This window comes from Mobula birostris, chromosome 5, assembly GCF_030028105.1.
Source record: "Mobula birostris isolate sMobBir1 chromosome 5, sMobBir1.hap1, whole genome shotgun sequence".
NCBI classification, from domain to species: domain Eukaryota; kingdom Metazoa; phylum Chordata; class Chondrichthyes; order Myliobatiformes; family Myliobatidae; genus Mobula; species Mobula birostris.
The window spans coordinates 32,697,509-32,718,525 of NC_092374.1; the positions used below are offsets into that span (position 1 = coordinate 32,697,509).

At 41.0% G+C, this 21,017-nt stretch overlaps 1 protein-coding gene across 1 annotated transcript; it reads left to right on the forward strand.

The window, feature by feature from the left end:
• The first annotated feature begins 325 nt into the window (after nucleotides 1–325).
• On the forward strand, nucleotides 326–21,017 carry kgd4 (alpha-ketoglutarate dehydrogenase subunit 4). The gene is made up of 4 exons (XM_072257816.1): nucleotides 326–432; nucleotides 7,207–7,270; nucleotides 17,953–18,140; nucleotides 19,513–21,017. Exons 1-4 carry the CDS (start codon nucleotides 382–384, stop codon nucleotides 19,528–19,530), a joined length of 321 nt encoding a protein of 106 aa, XP_072113917.1. The 5' UTR covers nucleotides 326–381; the 3' UTR covers nucleotides 19,531–21,017.

Consider the following 21,017-nt stretch of genomic DNA (forward strand, 5'->3'; position numbering starts at 1 on the left):
CGGCACATAATGATGCGACTGCACTTGATTGCCCGTAAGACATAGATACTAAAAAGGTACTTTATAAATGTACATGTCTACGATCCAACCTTTATAAGGTTATTTGCAACAGAATTTGCGGACGTTATGTGTTTAGACTTCACTTGCTCAGGGTTATATGAATACTTCCAAATCCTAATTGCCCGTGCTGCAGTCGAAACTGTTTTCACCGACGACAGTGCGCCCGACTGATTAGGGAACTCACTCCCACCCACTGACCTTGTGAGAATCTGCCTGTTACACTGAGACGTGCCCAGCGCTCAGACGGACTTCCGCCTCGGGAACGTACCCACGTGACTGGTTGGCTCAGCCTATCGGAAGTGCTGACTGAACAACGTCGCTATGGGGAACAGCTGGGGATCTAAGATGGCCGCTGTCAGTCAAGCTGTTCGGGTAAGTGTGGAAGTCGCACTTCTCCCGGTGTTGTCGTGTTCAGGTTCTGACTCTCATTGTTTCACTGAGAAATAAGAGAGGGGGAAAAAACAAATCATGGTGACCCTGAAATGAAGCTGCAGGCGTTCGCGTCCTGTCTGCGGCTTTCCTTGAGTTTGTCCTTGCAGGACAGGCGACGTGATGCAAAGCACTCGTTGTGGGAGATCTCTCGGCTGCTCCACTGGCCCGGCGGTCTCCGTGACCATAGAGCGGGAGACCAGGCGAAGGGGAACAGAAAGTGGTTTGGAGTAGCAAGTGCCATTGATTGACCTGAATTAATTGAAGGACGCCGAGTGTCCCAGGCCTGTTGGACACACTGTTAATCGGTCGCAAGTTACTGCAGTTACAGTTAATGCAAATCGATAGAGACGGGGACACGAGCGAATGCCGATCCTGGAAACCTGAAGCAACACACACAAAATGCTGAAGGAACTCAGCGGATCAAGCAGAATCTATGGAGGGAAACGAATACTTGACGTTTCGGGCCGAGACCTTTCATCAGGATATTATGTGTCATTTACATCCATCTGACCACCGCTGTTTAACGTCTCACTAAACTACAGCTCCCCTGATATTGCGCCACTTTCTCAGTGCAATGAGACGTTATTAGATCATGTGACCACTTTTTATACAGGGATTTCAAGTTATGAGTCGGAGGCAAGAGTGATTCTGTTGAATCTCAGAATGGGTTTATTACTGGCATATGTCGTGAAATTTGTTAACTTGGCAGCAGCAGTTCAATGCAATACATAATATAAAAGAAAAATAATAAATTACAGTATATGTACATTGAATAGATTAAAAATCGTTCAAAAAAGAAAAATAATATATATTTTAAGAAGTGAAGTAGTGTTCAAGGGTTCAATATCTAATTAGGAATCGTATGGCAGAGGGGAAGAAATGGTTCCTGAATCGTTGAGTGTGTGCCTTCAGGCTTCTGTACCTCCTATCTGATGGTAACAGTGAGAAAAGGGCATGCCCTGGGTGCTGGAGGTCCTTAATAATGGACGCTGCCTTTCTGAGACACCGCTCCCTAAAGATGTCCTGGGTACTTTGTAGGCTAGTACTCAAGATGGAGCTGGCTAGATTTACAACCTTCTGCAGCTTCTTTCGGTCCTGTGCAGTAGCCCCTCTGCACCAGACAGTGACACAGCCTGTCAGAATGCTCTCCACGGTACTTCTATAGAAGTTTTAGAGTGTTTTGTTGACAAACTCCAAATGAAGTATAGTTGCTGTCTTGCCTTCTTTATAACCGCATCGATATGTTGGGACCAGGTTAGATCCTCAGAGATCTTGACACCCAGGAACTCGAAACTACTCACTCTCTCCACTTCTGATCCCTCTATGAGGATTGGTAAGTGTTCCTTTGTCTTACCCTTTCTGAAGTCCACAATCAGCTCTTCCGTCTTACTGACATTGAGTGCCAGGTTTTTGCTGTGACACCATTCCACTAGTTGGCATATCTCACTCCTGTATGCCCTCTCGTCTCCATCTGAGATTCTACCAACAATGGTTGTATCATCGGCAAATTTATAGATGGTACTTGAGCTATGCCTAGCCACACAGTTTTGTGTATATAGAGAGTAGAGCCGTGGGCTAAGCACACATCCCCAAGTTGATTGTCAGCGAGGAGAAGATGTTATCACCAATCCACACAGATTGTGGTCTTCTGGTTAGGAAGTCGAGGATCCAATTGCAGAGGGTGGGACAGAGGCCCAGGTTCTGTAACCCCTCAATCAGGACTTAGGGAATGATGATATTAAGTGCTGATCTATAGTCAATGAACAACATCCTGACATAGGTGTTTGTATTGTCCAAGTGGTCTAAAGCCGTGTGAAGAGCCGTTGACCTATTGTGGCGATAGGCAAATTGCAATGGGTCCAGGTCCTTGCTGAGGCAGGAGTTCAGTCTAGTCATGACCAACCTCTCAAAAGCATTTCATCACTGTAGATGTGAGGTCTACCAGGCGATAGTCATTAACGCAGCTCACATTACGCTTCTTAGGCTCTGGTATAATTGTTGTCTTTTTGAAGCAAGTGAGAACTTCAACCCGCAGCAGTGGGAGGTTGAAACTGTCCTTGAATACTCCTGCCAGTTGGTTGGCACAGGTTTTCAGAGCCTTATCAGGTACTCCATTGGGACCTTCCACCTTGCAAGGGCCCCCTTTAAAGACAGCCTAACATCAGCCTCTGAGACAGAGATCACAGGGTCATCAGATGCAGCAGGAGTCTTCACAGCTGTAGTTGTGTTCTCCCTTTCAAAGCGGGGCTAGAAGATGTTGATTTCATCTGGTAGGGAAGCATCACTGCCATTCTTTTTCAATCTTTTTATTAATTTCCACATCATAAACATTACAGAAAATAGATACAGAGCAATTGGGATTACATTATCAATAATTAGTTTATGCAAGTATAAACTCAATTGACACATAATTAATGAACCTCCCAAAATCTCACAAAGTACAAATATAAGAAAAATATAAAGTGAAAATATAAAAATATCATGAAAAAAGAAAAAAATATATATATACCCCAAAAGAAAAAAAAATCTAACCCAACTAGAAGAAAACTAAACTAAAGGAAAAAAAAGAAAAAGAATGGGCTATTATGATACCTCAGATAAAACCATTAGTGTCATTAACTCCACTCCTCTCCCCGTATATTGAAGTAACAAAATAGAATTGGAAAGGGTCAAATTACATCATGTGAAAGTATTGAATAAATGGTCTCCAAATCTCTTCAAATTTAATAGAAGGGTCATAAATGATTCTTCTAATTTTTTTCTAAATTTAAACAAGACATAGTTTGAGAAAACCATTGAAATGTAGTAGGAGGATTAATCTCTTTCCAATTCAATAATATGGATCTTCTAGCCATTAGAGTAACAAAAGCAATCATCCGACAAGCTGCCGAGGTCAGATGACGTTGTTCTATTATTGGTAAACCAAAGATTGCAGTAATAGGATGAGGTTGTAGATCAATATTCAAAACAGTTGAAATAATATCGAAGATGTCATCCTAATATTTCTTCAGCAAAGGGCAAGACCAAAACATATGAGTTAATGAAGCTATCTCAGAATGACATCGATCACATACAAGGTTTATATAAGAATAATAATGAGATAGCGTATCTTTGGACGTATGAACCCTGTGCACTACTTTAACCTGTATCAACGCATGTTTAGCGCATATACAGGAAGAATTAACTAATTGAAAAATTTTCCCCCATTTCTCTGTAGGTAAAGTGAGCTTAAGTTCACTTTCCCAGTCGTTCTTAATTGTATTTGATACATCTGGATTTATTTTCATAACCATATTATAAATAATTGCTATTGAACCTTTCTGAAGAGGATTTAAATCTAAAATTTTTTCCATTATATCCATTGAATATGAAATCGGAAAGGTAATAAGAACAGTATTTAAAAAGTTTCTAATCTGTAAATATCTCAAGAAATGGGCATCGCTGCCATTCATGCTGTTGGATTTCGCTTTGAAGGAAGTAATATCTTGCCAGAGTTGTCGTACATCTGATGTCGCCTCCAATCTCGTTTGAAATTGTCTCTTCGCCCTTGAAATAACCCTCCATAAATCATACCCGGTAATCATGGTTAAGTAAAAACAAAACAAAAATCTTAGCAATCAAATTATTTCTTGGAGCAGCCAATCAGGCTCACAGATGGGTACTGCTTGGTGGCTTGGTTAAGTTCTTGTCAGTTCTGCCGCAGAAACTTAGCTTCTGAATTTCAAACAACAAATTTGTCACTTTTGATTTGTACCCAACCTCAGATCTCCTCCTATGCAGCTGTGTACATACATCTACTGATGCTTCTGGACACATCTTCAGTGATGTTCCTGGAATCATCGGGTGTTTCGGATCTTTTAACATCATACAACCTCCTCCAGGTGACCCAGCCGGGGCCGATCAGACCCCAGCTTGTGTCCAGATGGCTAGCTACCTATGACTCCATGGCTCCCCTCTTTTGAGCCACAGCCATCTTGAGGCCCTCTCTGCCACATCGGTGGTACTGTGGATGGCTCTCCTCTTCCTCTGTCCCTCGATGCCCAAAATGCTGAAGGCTCTAACTAAAGAATGGGCTACGAATCTCCTACAACCAACCTCCACTGGGAAACATCTCGCTGTCCATCATGGCTTGCAGCTTCCTATCAACTCCCCCCTCCCCCTTCGCCGTTGCCTCCAGAATTTGGTTAACATCTTCATCAAACTGCTTCCACAGTGAAGTCATGTTAGCTGCAGCCATTTGATCCGCCTCCTGTTAGACTTCACGTTAGAGGGATTAGTTTGCAACACTTGGAGGTTCCGGGCACTATGGGGTGACTCCGGGCCTGGCCCCTCCTTCATCTCACCAGGTTGGACATCTGCGCGTTGTGCTGCTCCTGCTCCTGCCAAACACTTCATCCTTGTTTGGTGGATCTTCAAGCCACGATCGTTCGTGCAGATTTTGCCACATGCACACTGCTTCCTCATCGTCGTTTGTTCATCACCTGGGTCTCATGTCGTTGTGTCCATCCGAATGGGGTGCTCATCCTCCCCCCCCCCCCCCCCCCCCCCGGGCACCAGGTATCTTTTCCTTAGATTCTTTGTAGCTTTTGTGGGGGTCCTCCTCTCAGAGGACACAGATTGGCTTGCCAGCCCGTTCAGAGAAATGATACATGATTACTAGAGAGCTTTCGGACTTTTTTGGGCTATCTGTCATCAAAGAACAGTCGGAGCTAGGCCTTCCTCATTATTGGAATTATAAGGTTGCTCCAACTGCAGCTTCTAACTCACAAGTAAAGCCCAGAATCAAATTTTGGTAAAGTGATTAGTAATGTTAACTATATGTCCACTTTTAACTGTGGTTCCATTATGCAAGCAAGTATAATTTAGAGTACTGCTACATTATTGAGTTCTCTACAATACTCCATTTCAACTGGAAGGATAGGTGAACCAATGTCAGTGATCTCTTCCAGGCTAATATCCTGGGCAGTGAGGCTTGTTGTACCGATCAGCTCTGTACAACAAACGTGTCATTTGGATTACTGACACCAAATACCCACAAGAAATACTCTACTCTGTGCTCTGTCATGGGAAAAGATTACCATGTAGAGAGAGTAAAAGATTTGCAAATATATTCATCTATCATTATTCATTGTACCCAACGTATTGTTCCACTTGTATGGCAGGAGGGCCCATAAAATGTCTTTTCTTAGAGCCCTTGTGGCAGTTCATGTAGCTCTAGTATATCCCAGAACACCTTTGTATGTGGCAGTAAACGTCTGTCTGTTGGTACCACCTTGCACTGAAAGAACTTGCACCAAGTTTTGGGGAGAGTCTTGAGGTACAAGTCCTTGGCCCCTTGATAAGAGTAGTGAAGAAGATGGTTAGTTTGTTTGTTTTCATAGTCTGAGGTATTGAGTACAAGGATTGGGATGTCATGTTGCAGCTGTACAAAACAGGGTGAGCTAGCCAACTGGTACAAAATTGACTTAGTCATGTTACAATATTGGAGTATTTATTCAGAATGGAAGCCTGTGATCAGAGGTATTTTGCAAGGTTCAGTACTGCATCCACTGTTGTTTAGAATCAATATTATTAAAATGGGTGTCAATGTCATTTACACAGTAAATTAGCAGATGACAACAAAATTGGCGGCGGAGTCAACAGTGAAGAAGACTATTTAAGATTACAACAGGATTTAAATGAACTGGGAAGTGAACTAAGAAATGGCAGATGGAATTTAACTTGGACAGTTGAGAGGTTTTGTATTATGGTCAGTTAAATCAGGGCAGGACATTCACAGTAAGTGATAGGGCCCTGGAGCGTGTTGTAAACAGAGAGGTATAGGGGTACAGATACATCACTTTTTGAAAGTGTCATAGAAATAGGCCATTTGGTCCACGGCTTTCTAAACTTCATCTATTCATGTACCTGTCTAAATGTCTTTTAAACAGTGTAGTTGTACCATCATTGCAGCTTCCTCTGACAGCTATTTATATATAACTACCAACTCTGCAAGAAACAATTTCGCCTCAAGTCCCTCTTAAATCTGCGTCCTCCAGTTTTAGACTTCCTACTCTGGAATAACCATCCACCTTATCTACATACTATCATCTGCGCTCTGTGGAAGAAATCTCAGCCTGTCTAGCCCCTCCTTATAACTCAGCCCTTCCAGTCTTGATAACATGCTTGTGAATCTTCACCATTTCCATCTCAATCACATCTTTCCTGTAGCTGGGCAATCGGAACTGCACACTATACTACAAGTGTGTTCTCCTGACCTTCTTGTTGGAAAATAGAACACCATTTTATAAGTTTGTAATTTTCAAACCAAATTCCCAAATGCTAAAAGCAATTTGAAAAAAAACTTTGGTAACTAGGATTAAAAGCTACCAGTAAAATGTGAATCCTTTTCAAAACTTGAGAAGTCTATTGATGGATCATCAGCTATTACATATATTTATGCCATCATATATAAGATAATATTTGTAGTGGAGGTATCAAAATCAATGTTTGTATTTACATACTGTCACCCCAAAATATTCAATTAAAGGAATTTGGTTTGAAGTTTCTACATTAAGCCGATTTTCACCAATCCTGAATACATCTTAATATGCTTAAGTGAAGATGGATGATGGAAAGTTCTAAATGTTCGTTGGAGCTCTTCTGAGGATTGAACAACTAGAGTGACTAGGAAAATATGTACTTATTTTTTTTCCTTTTAAAATGTCTTTGTAGATTGTGAAACCACATCAGCGATTAATTAAATTCCCAGATAGAAAAGCCTTCCCTCGACCTAATGGTAAGTGTAACTCAGTAAATCTTTATGATCATTTACAGAAAAGAAAGATAATAGGTTAACCCATGTTACCCAAGTTTCACTGCTTTAAAACTCATTATCTATTAACAGTATTTACCTAATATGTTTAGTATTTGAAAGTGTCCTGTGGCAAATTAGGACATTATAACCAAACTTGTGGGTGGGGTGGGGTGGGGGTGTGGGTGCGGGGTAGTACGGGAAATAACACCTAGCCAAAGGAGGGAATATTAGAATGCTGGTGCTACTATGGTTAAAGTGCAACCCATCCTGCTTGTACAGAAGGAGTCCCAATGATCAAGGAACATAAAGCCTATCCTCCTGCACCATCCCACGCATTCATCTAACCTATCCTTCTCTTTCTGTACTCACTAGCTTGTGACACTGGAAATGATCGGTAGATTGCAGCTTTCGGGGTATGATTGCATAGTTCCCTAAACTCACATTACTGGACCTCATCCCTTCTCCTGCCTACATCATTGTACCATGACCTTGGGCTATTCATCCTCTCTTCCATAATATCCTACAACCAAAATATCTTCGATCCTAGCACCAGGAAGACAACATACCAACCTGGAGTCTCCTTTGCAGTTAATGAAACTCCTATATGCTACTTACAATAGAATCCCATACTACTATCGGTCTCCAAAGCTGTAATGTCCCCACTCCCCCACCTCCACTCCTATGTCCTCTGTACAACAGTGTTCACTGTGGTGCCACAAGCTGGGTTGTTGCTGCTGTTCTCCTGTTATGCTCCATAACGAGATCATCTGCAAGTTCTTAATGGTTTATAATTGAGGGCCAAGAAATTAATATAATGGTAATTAATCGAAGGATAGGACTTGATTATAAGTACAGCTGTTCATCTCCAACTTAAATGTCCTGTTGCAACATTTATTGTTAATATATTTCCACAGGTTATGTGGGCATATTTTGTATAATTCTTGGAAATTTGCAGAGTTTTAATCATGGCTATATGATTTCCATTTTATGGTCGAATGATTTTGATTCTCTTTTAATGTTCAAAAATCCGGATGTAGAAGCTAAGTGACCATTAGGAAAGAAACATTCATTTGGTATTCATGCAACACACATCAAAGTTGCTGGTGAATGCAGCAGGCCAGGCAGCATCTCTAGAAAGAGGTACAGTCGACGTTTCAGGCCGAGACCCTTCTTCAGGACTAACTGAAAGAAGAGCTAGTAAGAGATTTGAAAGTGGGAGGGGGAGATCCAAAATGGTAGGAGAAGACAGGAGGGGGAGGGATGGAGCCAAGAGTTGGACAGGTGATTAGCAAAAGGGATATGAGAGGATCATGGGACAGGAGGCCCAGGGAGAAGGAAAAGGGGGAAGTGGGGGAAAACCCAGAGGATGGGCAAGGGGTATAGTCAGAGGGACCGAGGGAGAAAAAGGAGAGTGAGAGAAAGAATGTGTGTATATAAATAAATAACGGATGGGGTACGAGGGGGAGGTGGGGCATTAGCGGAAGTTAGAGAAGTCAATGTTCATGCCATCAGGTTGGAGGCTACCCAGACGGAATATAAGGTGTTGTTCCTCCACCCTGAGTGTGGCTTCATCTTTACAGTAGAGGAGGCCGTAGATAGACATGTCAGAATGGAAATGGGATGTGGAATTAAAATGTGTGGCCACTGGGAGATCCTGCTTTCTCTGGCAGAAAGAGCGTAGGTGTTCAGCAAAACGGTCTCCCAGTCTGCGTTGGGTCTCGCCAATATATAGAAGGCCACATCGGGAGCACCGGACACAGTATATCACCCCAGCCGACTCACAGGTGAAGTGTCGCCTCACCTGGAAGGACTGTCTTGGGGCCCTGGTTAGGTTAGGATCAAATAAATAAACTCTTCTAATTTTGATTTGCTGTCAGTAAAGAACTGGAGCAACTTTTCTTTTTGTTTTTTTTATATCATAAACTGTGGAAGAGCCAATGTTATACGAGTTACATAGCTTTTCACAGACACTGAGTTTTTTCAGAACTTCCACCTTATATTGTATAGCTAACATATGGTGTTTGTGCTTTACACCACAAGAAGCACTTGCTTTATTTAATGAAAACGTGACTGGGGCTAAATAACCTTCCAGTTCGGAGGAGGCGCGGCAGGTGATGGAGCGAATGTGGGGATTGGCCGAGAAGGAGCGGCTGATTTAAAAAACCAGTCATGAGCAGCAAGCTAACTAGACCTTCCAGGTCGGAGGAGGGAAGTGCCTTGTGAGAAAAGTGCGAGTCTTTGGCTCAGGAGTCTTCGGCGAGGAGGCTGAGAGTGGAGACTACGCCACAGTTGGAGAGGGGGAGAAGTGGTGAGGAAATGACCGCTAGGCTGATTCAGAGTGCTGCGTGCATGATGTGGGAGGTCAGGGACACTGATGGTGCCTCTGGATCCTACACCTGTGGAAAATGTGTCCAGATTCAGCTTCTGAAGGACCGTGTTGCAGCACTGGAGAGGCAACTGGATGACATTAGGTTAATTCGGGAGAACGAGAGTTTTCTGAACAGGACCTACAGTGAGGTCGTTACACCCAGGATACAGGAAGAGAGAAGGGGGGCGACGACGAGCAAGGAAAGGATGCTTGAAGTACAGGAGACCCCGGGAGATGCGCCTCTCGTAAACAGGTTCTCCCTCTTATAAGCGTCTGGACAGAAGACAGTGCCAGTCTGAGAGGCGGACGGGTCTGCGAGTCAACAATTGGCGCCGGGACAAAGCCGAGGAGACAGATGTCAGGCAGAGCCGTGGTAGTAGGGGACTCTATAGTGAGAGGTACAGAAAGGGGTTTCTGTGGCAACAGGCAAGATTTAAGGATGGTGTATTGCCTCCCTGGTGCCGGGATCCAGGATGTCACGGACCGGGTGCAGAGAATCCTCAAGAGTGAAGGTGAACATCCGGAAGTGGCGGTGCATGTCGGCACAAATGATGTGGGGAAGAAGAGGAAAGACATTCTACAGTGCGACTTCAGAGAACTCGGAAGAAGGCTGAAAAGCAGGACTTCCAGGGTGGTTATCTCCGGTTTGCTTCCAGTTGCCCGTGCTGGAGTGGTCAAGAACAGGGAGATAATGGATCTGAATGTGTGGCTGAGGAACTGGTGCCGGAAGCAAGGATTTACAATCTTAGACCACTGGGGTATGTTTCGGGGTAAGGATGAATTGTACAAAGGGGACGGGTTGCACCTTAATAAGCGGGGCACCAACATTCTGGCAGGCAGGTTTGCCTCTGCAACATGGGTGTGTTTAAACTAAGTAGTGGGGGGGGGAGGGGACGAACTGGAAACACAAGGATGGAGATAAAGGGAAAGTGAGAATAAAAAAAGTTAAGAATGACAGCAGAATCAACAGAGCAGAAAGCTCAAGAAGGGATTGTACAGTATGGCCAAGTGAAATAGGAATTGATATGGGAGGTGAGGGGAGTAATGAATTAAAAGTATTGTATATGGATGCACGGAGTATAAGAAATAAAGTGGATGAGCTTGAGGCTCAGCTGGAAGTTGGTAAGTATGATGTTGTGGGAATAACAGAGACATGGCTTCAAGTGGACAGGGCCTGGGAAATGAATATTCAAGGTACACGTCCTATCGAAAGGACAGACTGATGGGCAGAGGGGGTGGGGTGGCTCTGTTGGTGAGGAATGATATTCAGTCCCTTGCGAGGGGGGACATAGAATCAGGAGACGTGGAGTCAGTATGGATAGAACTGAGAAATTCTAAGGGTAGAAAGACCCTAATGGGAGTTGTCTACAGGCCCCTAAACAGTAGTCTGGATGTAGGGTGTAAGTTGAATCAAGAGTTAAAATTGGCATGTCGCAAAGGTAATGCTACAGTTGTTATGGGGGACTTCAACATGCAGGTAGACTGGAGGAATCAGGTTGGTACTGGACCCCAAGAAAGGGAGTTTGTGGAGTCCCTCTGAGATGGATTCTTAGAACAGCTTGTACTGGAGCCTACCAGAGAGAACGCAATTCTAGATTTAGTGTTGTGCAATGAACCGGATTTGATTAGGGACCTCGAGGTAAAGGAGCCATTAGGAGGTAGTGACCATAATATGATAAGTTTTAATCTACAACTTGAGAGGGAGAAGGGAAACTCGGAAGTGTCAGTATTACAGTTGAACAAAGGGAACTATGGTGCTATGAGGGAGGAGCTGGCCGAAGTTCAGTGGAACAATACCCTAGCAGGGATGACAGTGGAACAGCAATGGCAAATGTTTCTGGGAATAATGCGGAAGGTGCAGGATCAGTTCATTCCAAAGAGGAAGAAAGATCCTAAGGGGAGTAAGGGGAGGCCGTGGCTGACAAGGGAAGTAATGGACAGTATAAAAATAAAAGAGAAGAAGTATAACATAGCAAAGATGAGTGGGAAGCCGGAGGATTGGGAAACTTATAAAGAGTAACAGAAGGTAACTAAAAAGGCAATACACGGAGAGAAAATGAGGTACGAAGGTAAACTAGCCAAGAATATAAAGGAGGATAGTAAAAGCTTCTTTAGGTATGTGAAAAGGAAAAAAATTGTTAGGACCAAAATTGGGCCCTTGAAGACAGAAGCGGGTGAATTCATTATGGGGAACAAGGAAATGGCAGACGAGTTGAACAGGTACTTTGGATCTGTCTTCACTAGGGAAGACAAAAACAATCTCCCAGATGTAATAGTGGCCAAAGGACCTAGGGTAATGGATGAATTGAAGGAAATTTATATTAGGCAGCAAATGGTGTTGGATAGGCTGTTGGGTCTGAAGGCTGATAAGTCCATGGGACCTGATGGTCTGCCTCCCAGGGTACTTAAGGAGGTGGCTTTAGAAATCATGGATGCATTGGTAATCATTTTCCAATGTTCTATAGATTCAGGATTAGTTCCTGTGGATTGGAGGGTGACTAATGTTGTTCCTCTCTTCAAGAAGGGAGGAAGAGAGAAACAGGGAATTATAGACCAGTTAGCCTGACGTCGGTGGTGGGAAAGATGCTGGAGTCAATTATAAAAGATGAAATTATGACCCATCTGGATAGTAGTAACAGGATTGGTCCGAGTCAGCATGGATTTACGAAGGGGAAATCGTGCTTGACTAATCTTCTGGAATTTTTTGAGGATGTAACTATGAAAATGGACAAGGGAGAGCCAGTGGATATAGTGTACCTAGACTTTCAGAAAACTTTTGATAGAGTCCCACATAGGAGATTAGTGGGCAAAATTAGGGCACATGGTATTGGGGGCAGAGTACTGACATGGATTGAAAATTGGCTGGCTGACAGAAAACAAAGAGTGGCGATTAACGGGCCCCTTTCAGAATGGCAGCCAGTGACTAGTGGGGTACCGCAGGGTTCAGTGCTGGGACTGGCTGTTTACAATATATATTAATGATTTAGATGAGGGAATTAAAAGTAATATTAGCAAATTTGCCGATGACACAAAGCTGGGTGGCAGTGTGAAATGTGAGGAGGATGTTATGAGAATGCAGGGTGACTTAGACAGGCTGGGTGACTGGGCAGATGTATGGCAGATGCAGTTTAATGTGGATAAATGTGAGGTTATCCACTTTGTTGGTAAGAACGGGAAGGCAGATTATTATCTAAATGGAGTCAAGTTAGGAAAAGGGGAAGCACAACGAGATCTAGGTGTTCTTGTACATCAGTCACTGAAAGCAAGCTGGCAAGTACAGCAGGCAGTGAAGAAAACTAATGGCATGCTGGCCTTCATAACAAGGGGAATTGAGTATAGGAGCAAAGAGGTCCTTCTGCAGCTGTACAGGGCCCTGGTGAGACCACACCTGGAGTACTGTGTGCAGTTTTGGTTTCCAGTTTTGAGGAAGGACATTCTTGCTATTGAAGAAGTGCAGCATAGGTTCACAAGGTTAATTCCCAGGATGGCAGGACTGTCAGATGTCGAAAGATTGGAGCGACCGGGCTTGTATACTCTGGAATTTAGAAGGCTGAGAGGGGATCTTATTGAAACATTTAAGATTATTAAGGGATTGGACACGCTGGAGGCAGAAAGCATGTTCCCGTTGATGGGTGAGTCCAGAACCAGAGGCCACAGTTTAAGAATTAGGGGTAGGCCATTTAGAACGGAGTTGAGGAAAAACCTTTTCACCCAGAGAGTGGTGGATATATGGAATGCTCTGCCTCAGAAGGCTGTGGAGGCCAAGTTTCTGGATGCTTTCAAAAAAGAGATGGATAGAGCTGTTAAAGATAGAGGAATCAAAGATTATGAGGATAAGGCAGGAACTGGATACAGATTGTGGATGATCAGCCATGATCACAGTGAATGGCGGTGCTGGCTCAAAGGGCCGAATGCCCTACTCCTGCACCTATTGTCTATTGTCTATAGGTTATAAAAATAAATGCAGAATAAAACAGAGGAATTACTTGTTTCTTTTAAAGACTGTGCCAGTAGCTGATTCTGTTAGTGGTGCCACAAAACAGTGGCGACAGGTTGGCGTGGTGAGGCGGGAAATTTGAAATTAAGCTGGCAAAAATTATGACTGCACCAGCGGTGGAACCAAATTACTGATTGCCGGATTTAAGATGGTCAATCGGTATCGGGTTTCCTGACCGCAAAGTTCTAAACTCAAATGAATACCTTAAGTCCTATCAATATAAATAGTTACAGGTAGTATCATTAAAGGGAGGTTATACTATAACTACCAATCTTCAAAAGCTAGTTCACTTCTGCTGTTTACCCTCCACAGCAAGATTAGCTGCCAATACCCACTATTTGAGTAGTAAGTTCCCCACCCCCCACTGAGATGCTTCTAGCTAACAAAGTAGTTAAGTGCAGTTAATTTATTTTCAGTGATACATATTTAAATTCAAACAGCATTCTTAAAACACATTTAAACACCCAGAAAATTTCTACCTTATAAAAGATTTCCAACTTACAAACCATTTCTAAAACACTAAGGATTTCCATAACATATACAATTCTTATAAGCTAAAAAGGCATACACACAAGCCATAGAAATCGAAGGCAGAGGAATGGATTCTAATTCACCCATATTTCTGTCATGCTTCTTGATGTTCCTGGACTATTCCTAATAAACCTGAACTTCTCTCATGATTTATATTATTTCTTTGTCTTTTGGGTGACTTCACCACATGATATTTTTTTCAAATACTTTTTAATACTAGTAATCTAGAAGCTTCTGGAGATAGAGTTAGCTGCTGTGTTTAGAAAGCTGAACTTGGCAAAAAAAAATTGGCCCTATACAGTTTACATCCATGACAATCTATTCACAAATACAATATAGATCAGAGAAATATATAAACCTGTAATAAACTGGCCACCTTTTTCACAAAAAAGAGAAAATATGCAGATGCTGAAAATCCAAGCAACACACACAGAATGCCGAAGGAACTCAACAGGAAAGGCAGCATCTACAGAAAAAAGGTACAAGAAATGCAATATTGATGTTAAGGATACTATCAGAATGAGCTATTCAAGTGCAAAAAGATTTGTTTGTTTTATCGACTACACAAAAGCACTTGATAAAGTGAAGCACAATAAGTTATTTGAAATATTACAGAAAACTCTAAATCTAGATTCGAAAGACCTCCGCCTAATCAGAAATCTGTACTGGGAACAAACTGCCGCTGTAAGAATAGATGGGGAAATGAGTCAGTTTACAAAAATCAAGAGAGGCGTTAGACAAGGGTGTGTTTTCTCCCCTGATTTATTTAATGTGTATAGTGAAACAATATTACAAAAAATAAGAGACATCTTGGGAATCAAAGTTGCCAGTGAAAACATCAGTAATTTCAGATATGCAGATGACACTATTAATTGCAACTACGGAGGAAGAACTACAAAACTTAGTTGATATAATTGTTAAAGAAAGTGCAAAAATAGGTCCATCTATCTATTGCAAAAAGACAGAATGTATGGTGATATCCAAAAAAGAAGGCGAATCCTATCAGCAGGCTGAGAATAAATGGGGAAGATATAAAGCAAGTACAGAACTTTTGCTACTTAGAAAGCTGGGTGACATCAGATGGCAGGTGCGACTTGGATATCAAAAGAAGAATAGGGATGGCAAAAGACACCTTTACGAGAATGAAGAGTATACTGACCAATACTAAACTAGGCATGACAACCCGCCTCAGAGTACTGAAATGTTATGTTTATCCAGTTATGTTATATGGCTCAGAATGTTGGACAGTATCTAGTAACATGAGGAAATGAATTGTAGCAGCAGAGATGTGGTTTTTGAGGAGGATTCAAAGAATATCATGGACGAAACAAATATCTAACGAGCATGTCATGAACAGAGCAAACACAAAAAGAGAAATAATGTATGAGATCATGAAAAGGCAACGTAACTTCATTGGACATGTGATTAGGAAAGAGGAGTTAGAATGCATGGTAATTATGGGAAAGATTGAAGGGAAGAAAGCAAGAGGAAGACAAAGACAAATGATGATGGAGACAGCAGCCAGAGAACTGGAAATGAATATCAATGAATTGATCCACTTGACCCAAAACAGGAGTGTGTGGGCCATGGCAGTCAAAGCTCAAACTGGGCATGGCACCTGATGATGCTGATGATGATAGAAAAAAGTACAGTCCATGTTTCAGGCCTGGCCTACTGACTTCCTTCAGCACTTTGAGTGTGTTGTTTGGCCACTTTTTTTCCAGTTTTGATCTAGCTGAATAACATTTGTTGTCGTGGCTATCCCACGAGGTCGAGGATGATGGTCTTCGTTCTGTTGATCTACTTATGGGCTCTCAAGTGGTCTATGAGTCCAATCTTGGCTTTGAAAGTTCTTCCGCATTCAGGACAGGTAGTTCCAGATGGCAGATTGGGCTTTGGTTGTTGCTGCCTCTCTTTCCATTTTCTTGTCTTTTCTTCTAATTCTGCATGTCTATTGGCTTCAAAAGTTGCTGTTCCTTCTCGGATGATGGCTTGCCAGAGTTTCCTGTCCATGACATTGGTTTTCCAATTGTTGATGTCGATGTTATATTTCTTCATGTTGGCTTTTAAGACGTCTTTGAATCTCTTCTGTTGTCTGCCTCTTTTATGTTTGCCTTCTTTAAGCTGGGAGTAGAAGATTTGTTTCGGCAAATGTTAGTCTTTTATCCGAACAACATGACCGCTCCATCTTAGTTGGTTCTTGATGACGTAGGCTTCAATGCTTGTTGTTTTTGCTTCATTTAGCAAACTGACATTGGTTCTTCTATCTTCCCAGCTGATATTTAAGATGTTTCGAGATGGTACAGTTTGTGGTCTTCGAGGGGTTAGATGTACAATAATAGTTTTCCATAAGTTAAGCACATGGATTTGAATAACTAAAAACTATTTTTAAAATGATGATGCATTTGAAATTACTTTCAAAGGTTTCAAAGATACATTTAATGTCAGAGAAACGTACACAATATACATCCTGAAATGCTTTTTCTTTGCAACCATCCACGAAAACAGAGGAGTGCCCCCAAAGAATGAATGACAGTTAAATGTTAGAACCCCAAAGTCCCGCCCCAGCTCCCCTCCATCCCGTGCGTATGCGGCAGCAAGCAACAATCACCCCTCCCCCCACTGGCAAAAAAAGCATCAGCGCCCGCCACCGAACACTCAAAGCATGAGCAAGGCAACAGCAAAGACACAGACTTGCAGTGCTCCAAAGACTACAGTGTTCACCTGGCATTCAACATACCACAGCCTCTCTCTCTCTCCCTAATAAGGGAGAAAGAGGTGTTTCCGTTTCACAGCGAGAGGAGAGACATAACAAACAACTCGCTGGTTTACGATGTTAAAAGTCCGTTGCGTCACTTTTTCCAAGCTCCATGTCCAAAAATCTCGGGTCTCTGGGCACACAGCCTTAGATCTTCCATCTCCCACAACACCCTGGTCTTTTGCTCGGACACCGACCTCCGATCTCCCCACCCCACCCGTCTCCAGAGCCACGAAAACTAGGTTCTCCGAAGGCGAGCGGAGCTCTTAGGCCGAGCCCTTGGCGTTCCAAACAACGGCCAGTTGTGAAACCCCGAGAGTGGGTCCCATTCCCGCAGAGAACTGTAGCCAGCATGTGGCTCCAGGTCAGGGTCTTCGAAGAACCCTAAAAAGGAAAAATAGAGATATTAAAGATGGAAATAGAACTGTTTCCGAAGATGCAATCAAAGGAGATGCCATTAGGCAGCATTAACCCTCCTAAGCTTCGCTTTTCATTAAAAAAAATACTTTTGTTTGAGAGTTGGACTGGGTTTTTGTAAGTTTTGACACTGTTCTAAGAGAAATGAATTTTTTTTTAGATAAAGTAATTTTCCAGAAATTCTGCTTAAAGATTTATTATTATTATTCTCCCCCTCCCCCTCCAACTTTCAAATCCCTTACTCACTCTTCCTTCAGTTAGTCCCGACGAAGGGTCTTGGCCTGAAACGTCGACTGTACCTCTTCCTAGAGATGCTGCCTGGCCTGCTGCATTCACCAGCAACTTTTATGTATGTTGCTTGAATTTCCAGCATCTGCAGAATTCCCGTTGTTTGCGTTATTCATGCTTTTTTTTTGCAGTTTTCTATGGAATGAAATGCAAATGTTAATATTGTTAACATTACTCGCTGTGTCATTTATTCTTTGTAGATTGAAATTTGAATAAATCATACATTGTGGCAGAGAGGAAGTCTAGTGCTTAGTGGTGGTTTTATTAATGGCTTTAATTGTTCTATTCTCCTTTTCACTTTATAGTGCATGAAGCTCTCAAATCAGTGTCTGTATCAATCCAAGGACAGCAACCAACAACAAGTTCAATTTCTTCAAGTGCTCCCACTGTTAGCGAATTATCTAGCAAACGTGACACTATAGAGATAGTGAGAGCTCTACCACAGAAATACAAAAGACTACCAGTGTCAAACGAAGAAATGGAGTACATTCAGGTGGGTATGCACATTCTCGATAAGATCATTAACAGTTGACTATAGTATAAGGTCTATGTATTGTAATTAGGTTAAAATAGTTAAGTGAAGTATGTAGGGGAGATAGTTCAAAGAAAATTTATTATCAAAGTACATATACGATACAATATACTATTCATTTTCTTGCAGGCATTTACAAGGAAAAAGAAATACAGTAGAACTATACATAATTAGACAAAGACTAACAAATACCAATGTGTAAGAGAAAACAGACAGTGCAAGTAAATATAATACTGAGAACATAAGTTGCAAAGAGTGAGTCTGTAGATACTAAAATAATTTCAGAGTATTTCAAATGATTACTCATGTAAGTATCTTGCCTTAAAAGAAAACTGGGTTTTATCTCCAAAAACTTGTTGAAAGCTGTTAAAAGCTTGATAAAGTGCCAATTAAGAGAGCCTAGCTCCAAAATGAAACATTTGTTAATGAAGGAAATGTAGTTGCTTGGATAGAGGAAAGAGTGAACCGATTAAAATCTAAGTGTAAATGCTGATTTCTGCTATTATGTTACAGCTTCAGCAGCAACCTCACCTTCAATTGCATTCTGCTGCTGAAGCTGTAACATAATAGTAGAAATCAGCATCTACACTTCGTTTTTATCGTTTCACTCTTTCCTCTATCCAAGCAACTGCATTTCCTTCAATAACAAATGCTTCATTTTGGAACTGGGCTCTCTTAATTGGCACTTTATCAAGCTTTTGATACTATGTGCAAAATATACCATATTATCTATATTTTATCATAGAATTTAAATTCCAATAATCACAATCTGACCTTTGCATGTCAGTAGTCTTTTAAGTGATTCCAAACAGCTAATAATTTTTAGTTCTCCGATATAAGTGTGTAATAAGTATAAAACTATGAACCTCACAGGGAAATCAACAAGTATTACTGTAGAAGTGTCTAAGAAGAATAATTAAGGCTTTCTTCATTGCACAATAATTTAAATATAGTTTGCAGTTTGAGTATATTGGTTATCTCTGTTATATTGACATTTTGGCTAGGTTCTGCTTCTCAATGTTAAATGATGTTGCAGTTTAATTAAACTTTTTGAAATAAAAGACCAAAGTAAGTTGGTCTTTTCTACTCTTCTAGTTCCAAGATCTAATACTGAAATTGACTTGAATAATCTACACTAATGTTAAAACTGTCATATTTTTGTTTGGCTTCCTCCTGTATTGCCAGCAACCAGCCTGTGTTCCATTTGCATTTTGCTTGGATTGGATAAAATTTCAGAGTAGGATTGGAACTGATTTAATTATCAAGTTGTGTATTTCGTTTTCTATAGTTTGAGTACATTGAACAGCAAACTTACTGTAACTTTGTTTTACAGCGTGGTGGACCTGAGTAGGGTCAATGGCTTACTTCTGTCATCCATCAGTGGACGTTTCAACCGTTTGTGGATTTTGTTCATTTCAAAGCTGTGGATATATTTACAAACTTTTGAAGGACTTTATACCACTGGACAGATGACAAGCCCTCAGAATGAATGTGCATATTGAAATATTCAATAAACAGTGAAGAGTTGTCACAATTTATAAAGTAGAAATATCCTGATGTATTCCCCTAGTTGTGTTCAGTGAATTTCATAGGAATGATTTGGTGAAGTTACAAGTATTTATACTGCTTTGTTATTAAAATTTATTAAGCAAATTATTTTGTGCATAAATACTTTCCAAATTATAATTCTTCCAAACTATATTTTAGTTGCCTGGTGTCAAATACACATATAACACAGTGCTAGTTTACAAACATTTTCATACAATTGTTTTTACAAGTTAGGTAGAGAATTTGAAATACGTTTTTTCAATAACACGAGTATCATGATATATCCAAAAAATGCTATTTGCTCCACCAATGAACCCAATGAACTATTTACTTGGCATATTGTCAATGGTCAATTTAAATGTTTAAGTGCCTAACCTTAAAATCCTACTTTTGCCAGGTATTGCTATTTTTTTGCTAAATGAAATAGTAAATTATGGAGTCCAACAGCAGAATTAAATTATATTTGAATAAAGATATGTTAGCACAATAATGTGACAAATAGCAAAATAGAAGATTATGTACTGTACATAAAACTTAATAGGATATTGCCACCGGGTGCATGTGAGATTGTTAAAGCATCCAGCAACTGAGTGCAAAACTGAAATGTACTTTTAATGTGTGTGGGGGGTGGGGGTGCGGGAAGTAAAAGCACTATTGTACATATAAATGTGCATGTAAGCTACATAATGTACTTTTATTGCCAAATATATTTGTCCAACAAAAATATCAGTATAAATTAAGGAATTATTAAAATGACCTAAATCACTCATGTTTTTGTGGTATTCTGATGTGAAATGTTATCACAAATTACTGATTTCCATCGGCATCATAATTGATGAATTTTAATCAGAAGATCACTTAAAACATCGGATTTTTTGTTTAATAGCATTTCTCCTCACCCAATTGAGCAGTTTAAATAATTCTCCAGGTGTCGAAGTGACATATCCAAAAGTGAGTTGCTTCTCATGGTCAATGGGTACATGCATCAGAGTAGGAGAACTAAATGTTGGCAGTCAATTGTAAACATTGCTATTCTGGTAGGGTTGAGTCTTTTTACTATATTCACTGATGTGGAAACATAATAAACATTCAAAATTCTATTTAAAATTTTTAATACACAAGATTTTATTTTTTTCCAAAACAATTTGTTGGGTTAACAGGAAAAATACAAACAGTAGCTCCTTCACAATTAGCAAGTGTTAGCAATTTGCTACAATTCAGAAAGTATGTTGCATTCTACAGTTATCAAACACTAACCTGTTAAAATAATCTGAAAGAAAATACTTTAAT

Bases quoted from the DNA above. Each gene is read 5' to 3' on its own strand.
- kgd4 (XM_072257816.1), top strand. From the start codon at position 382: ATGGGGAACAGCTGGGGATCTAAGATGGCCGCTGTCAGTCAAGCTGTT. The intron at 433-7,206 runs GTAAGTGTGGAA...ATGTCTTTGTAG, and splicing joins CTGTCAGTCAAGCTGTTCGG to ATTGTGAAACCACATCAGCG. The intron at 7,271-17,952 runs GTAAGTGTAACT...TTCACTTTATAG, and splicing joins AGCCTTCCCTCGACCTAATG to TGCATGAAGCTCTCAAATCA.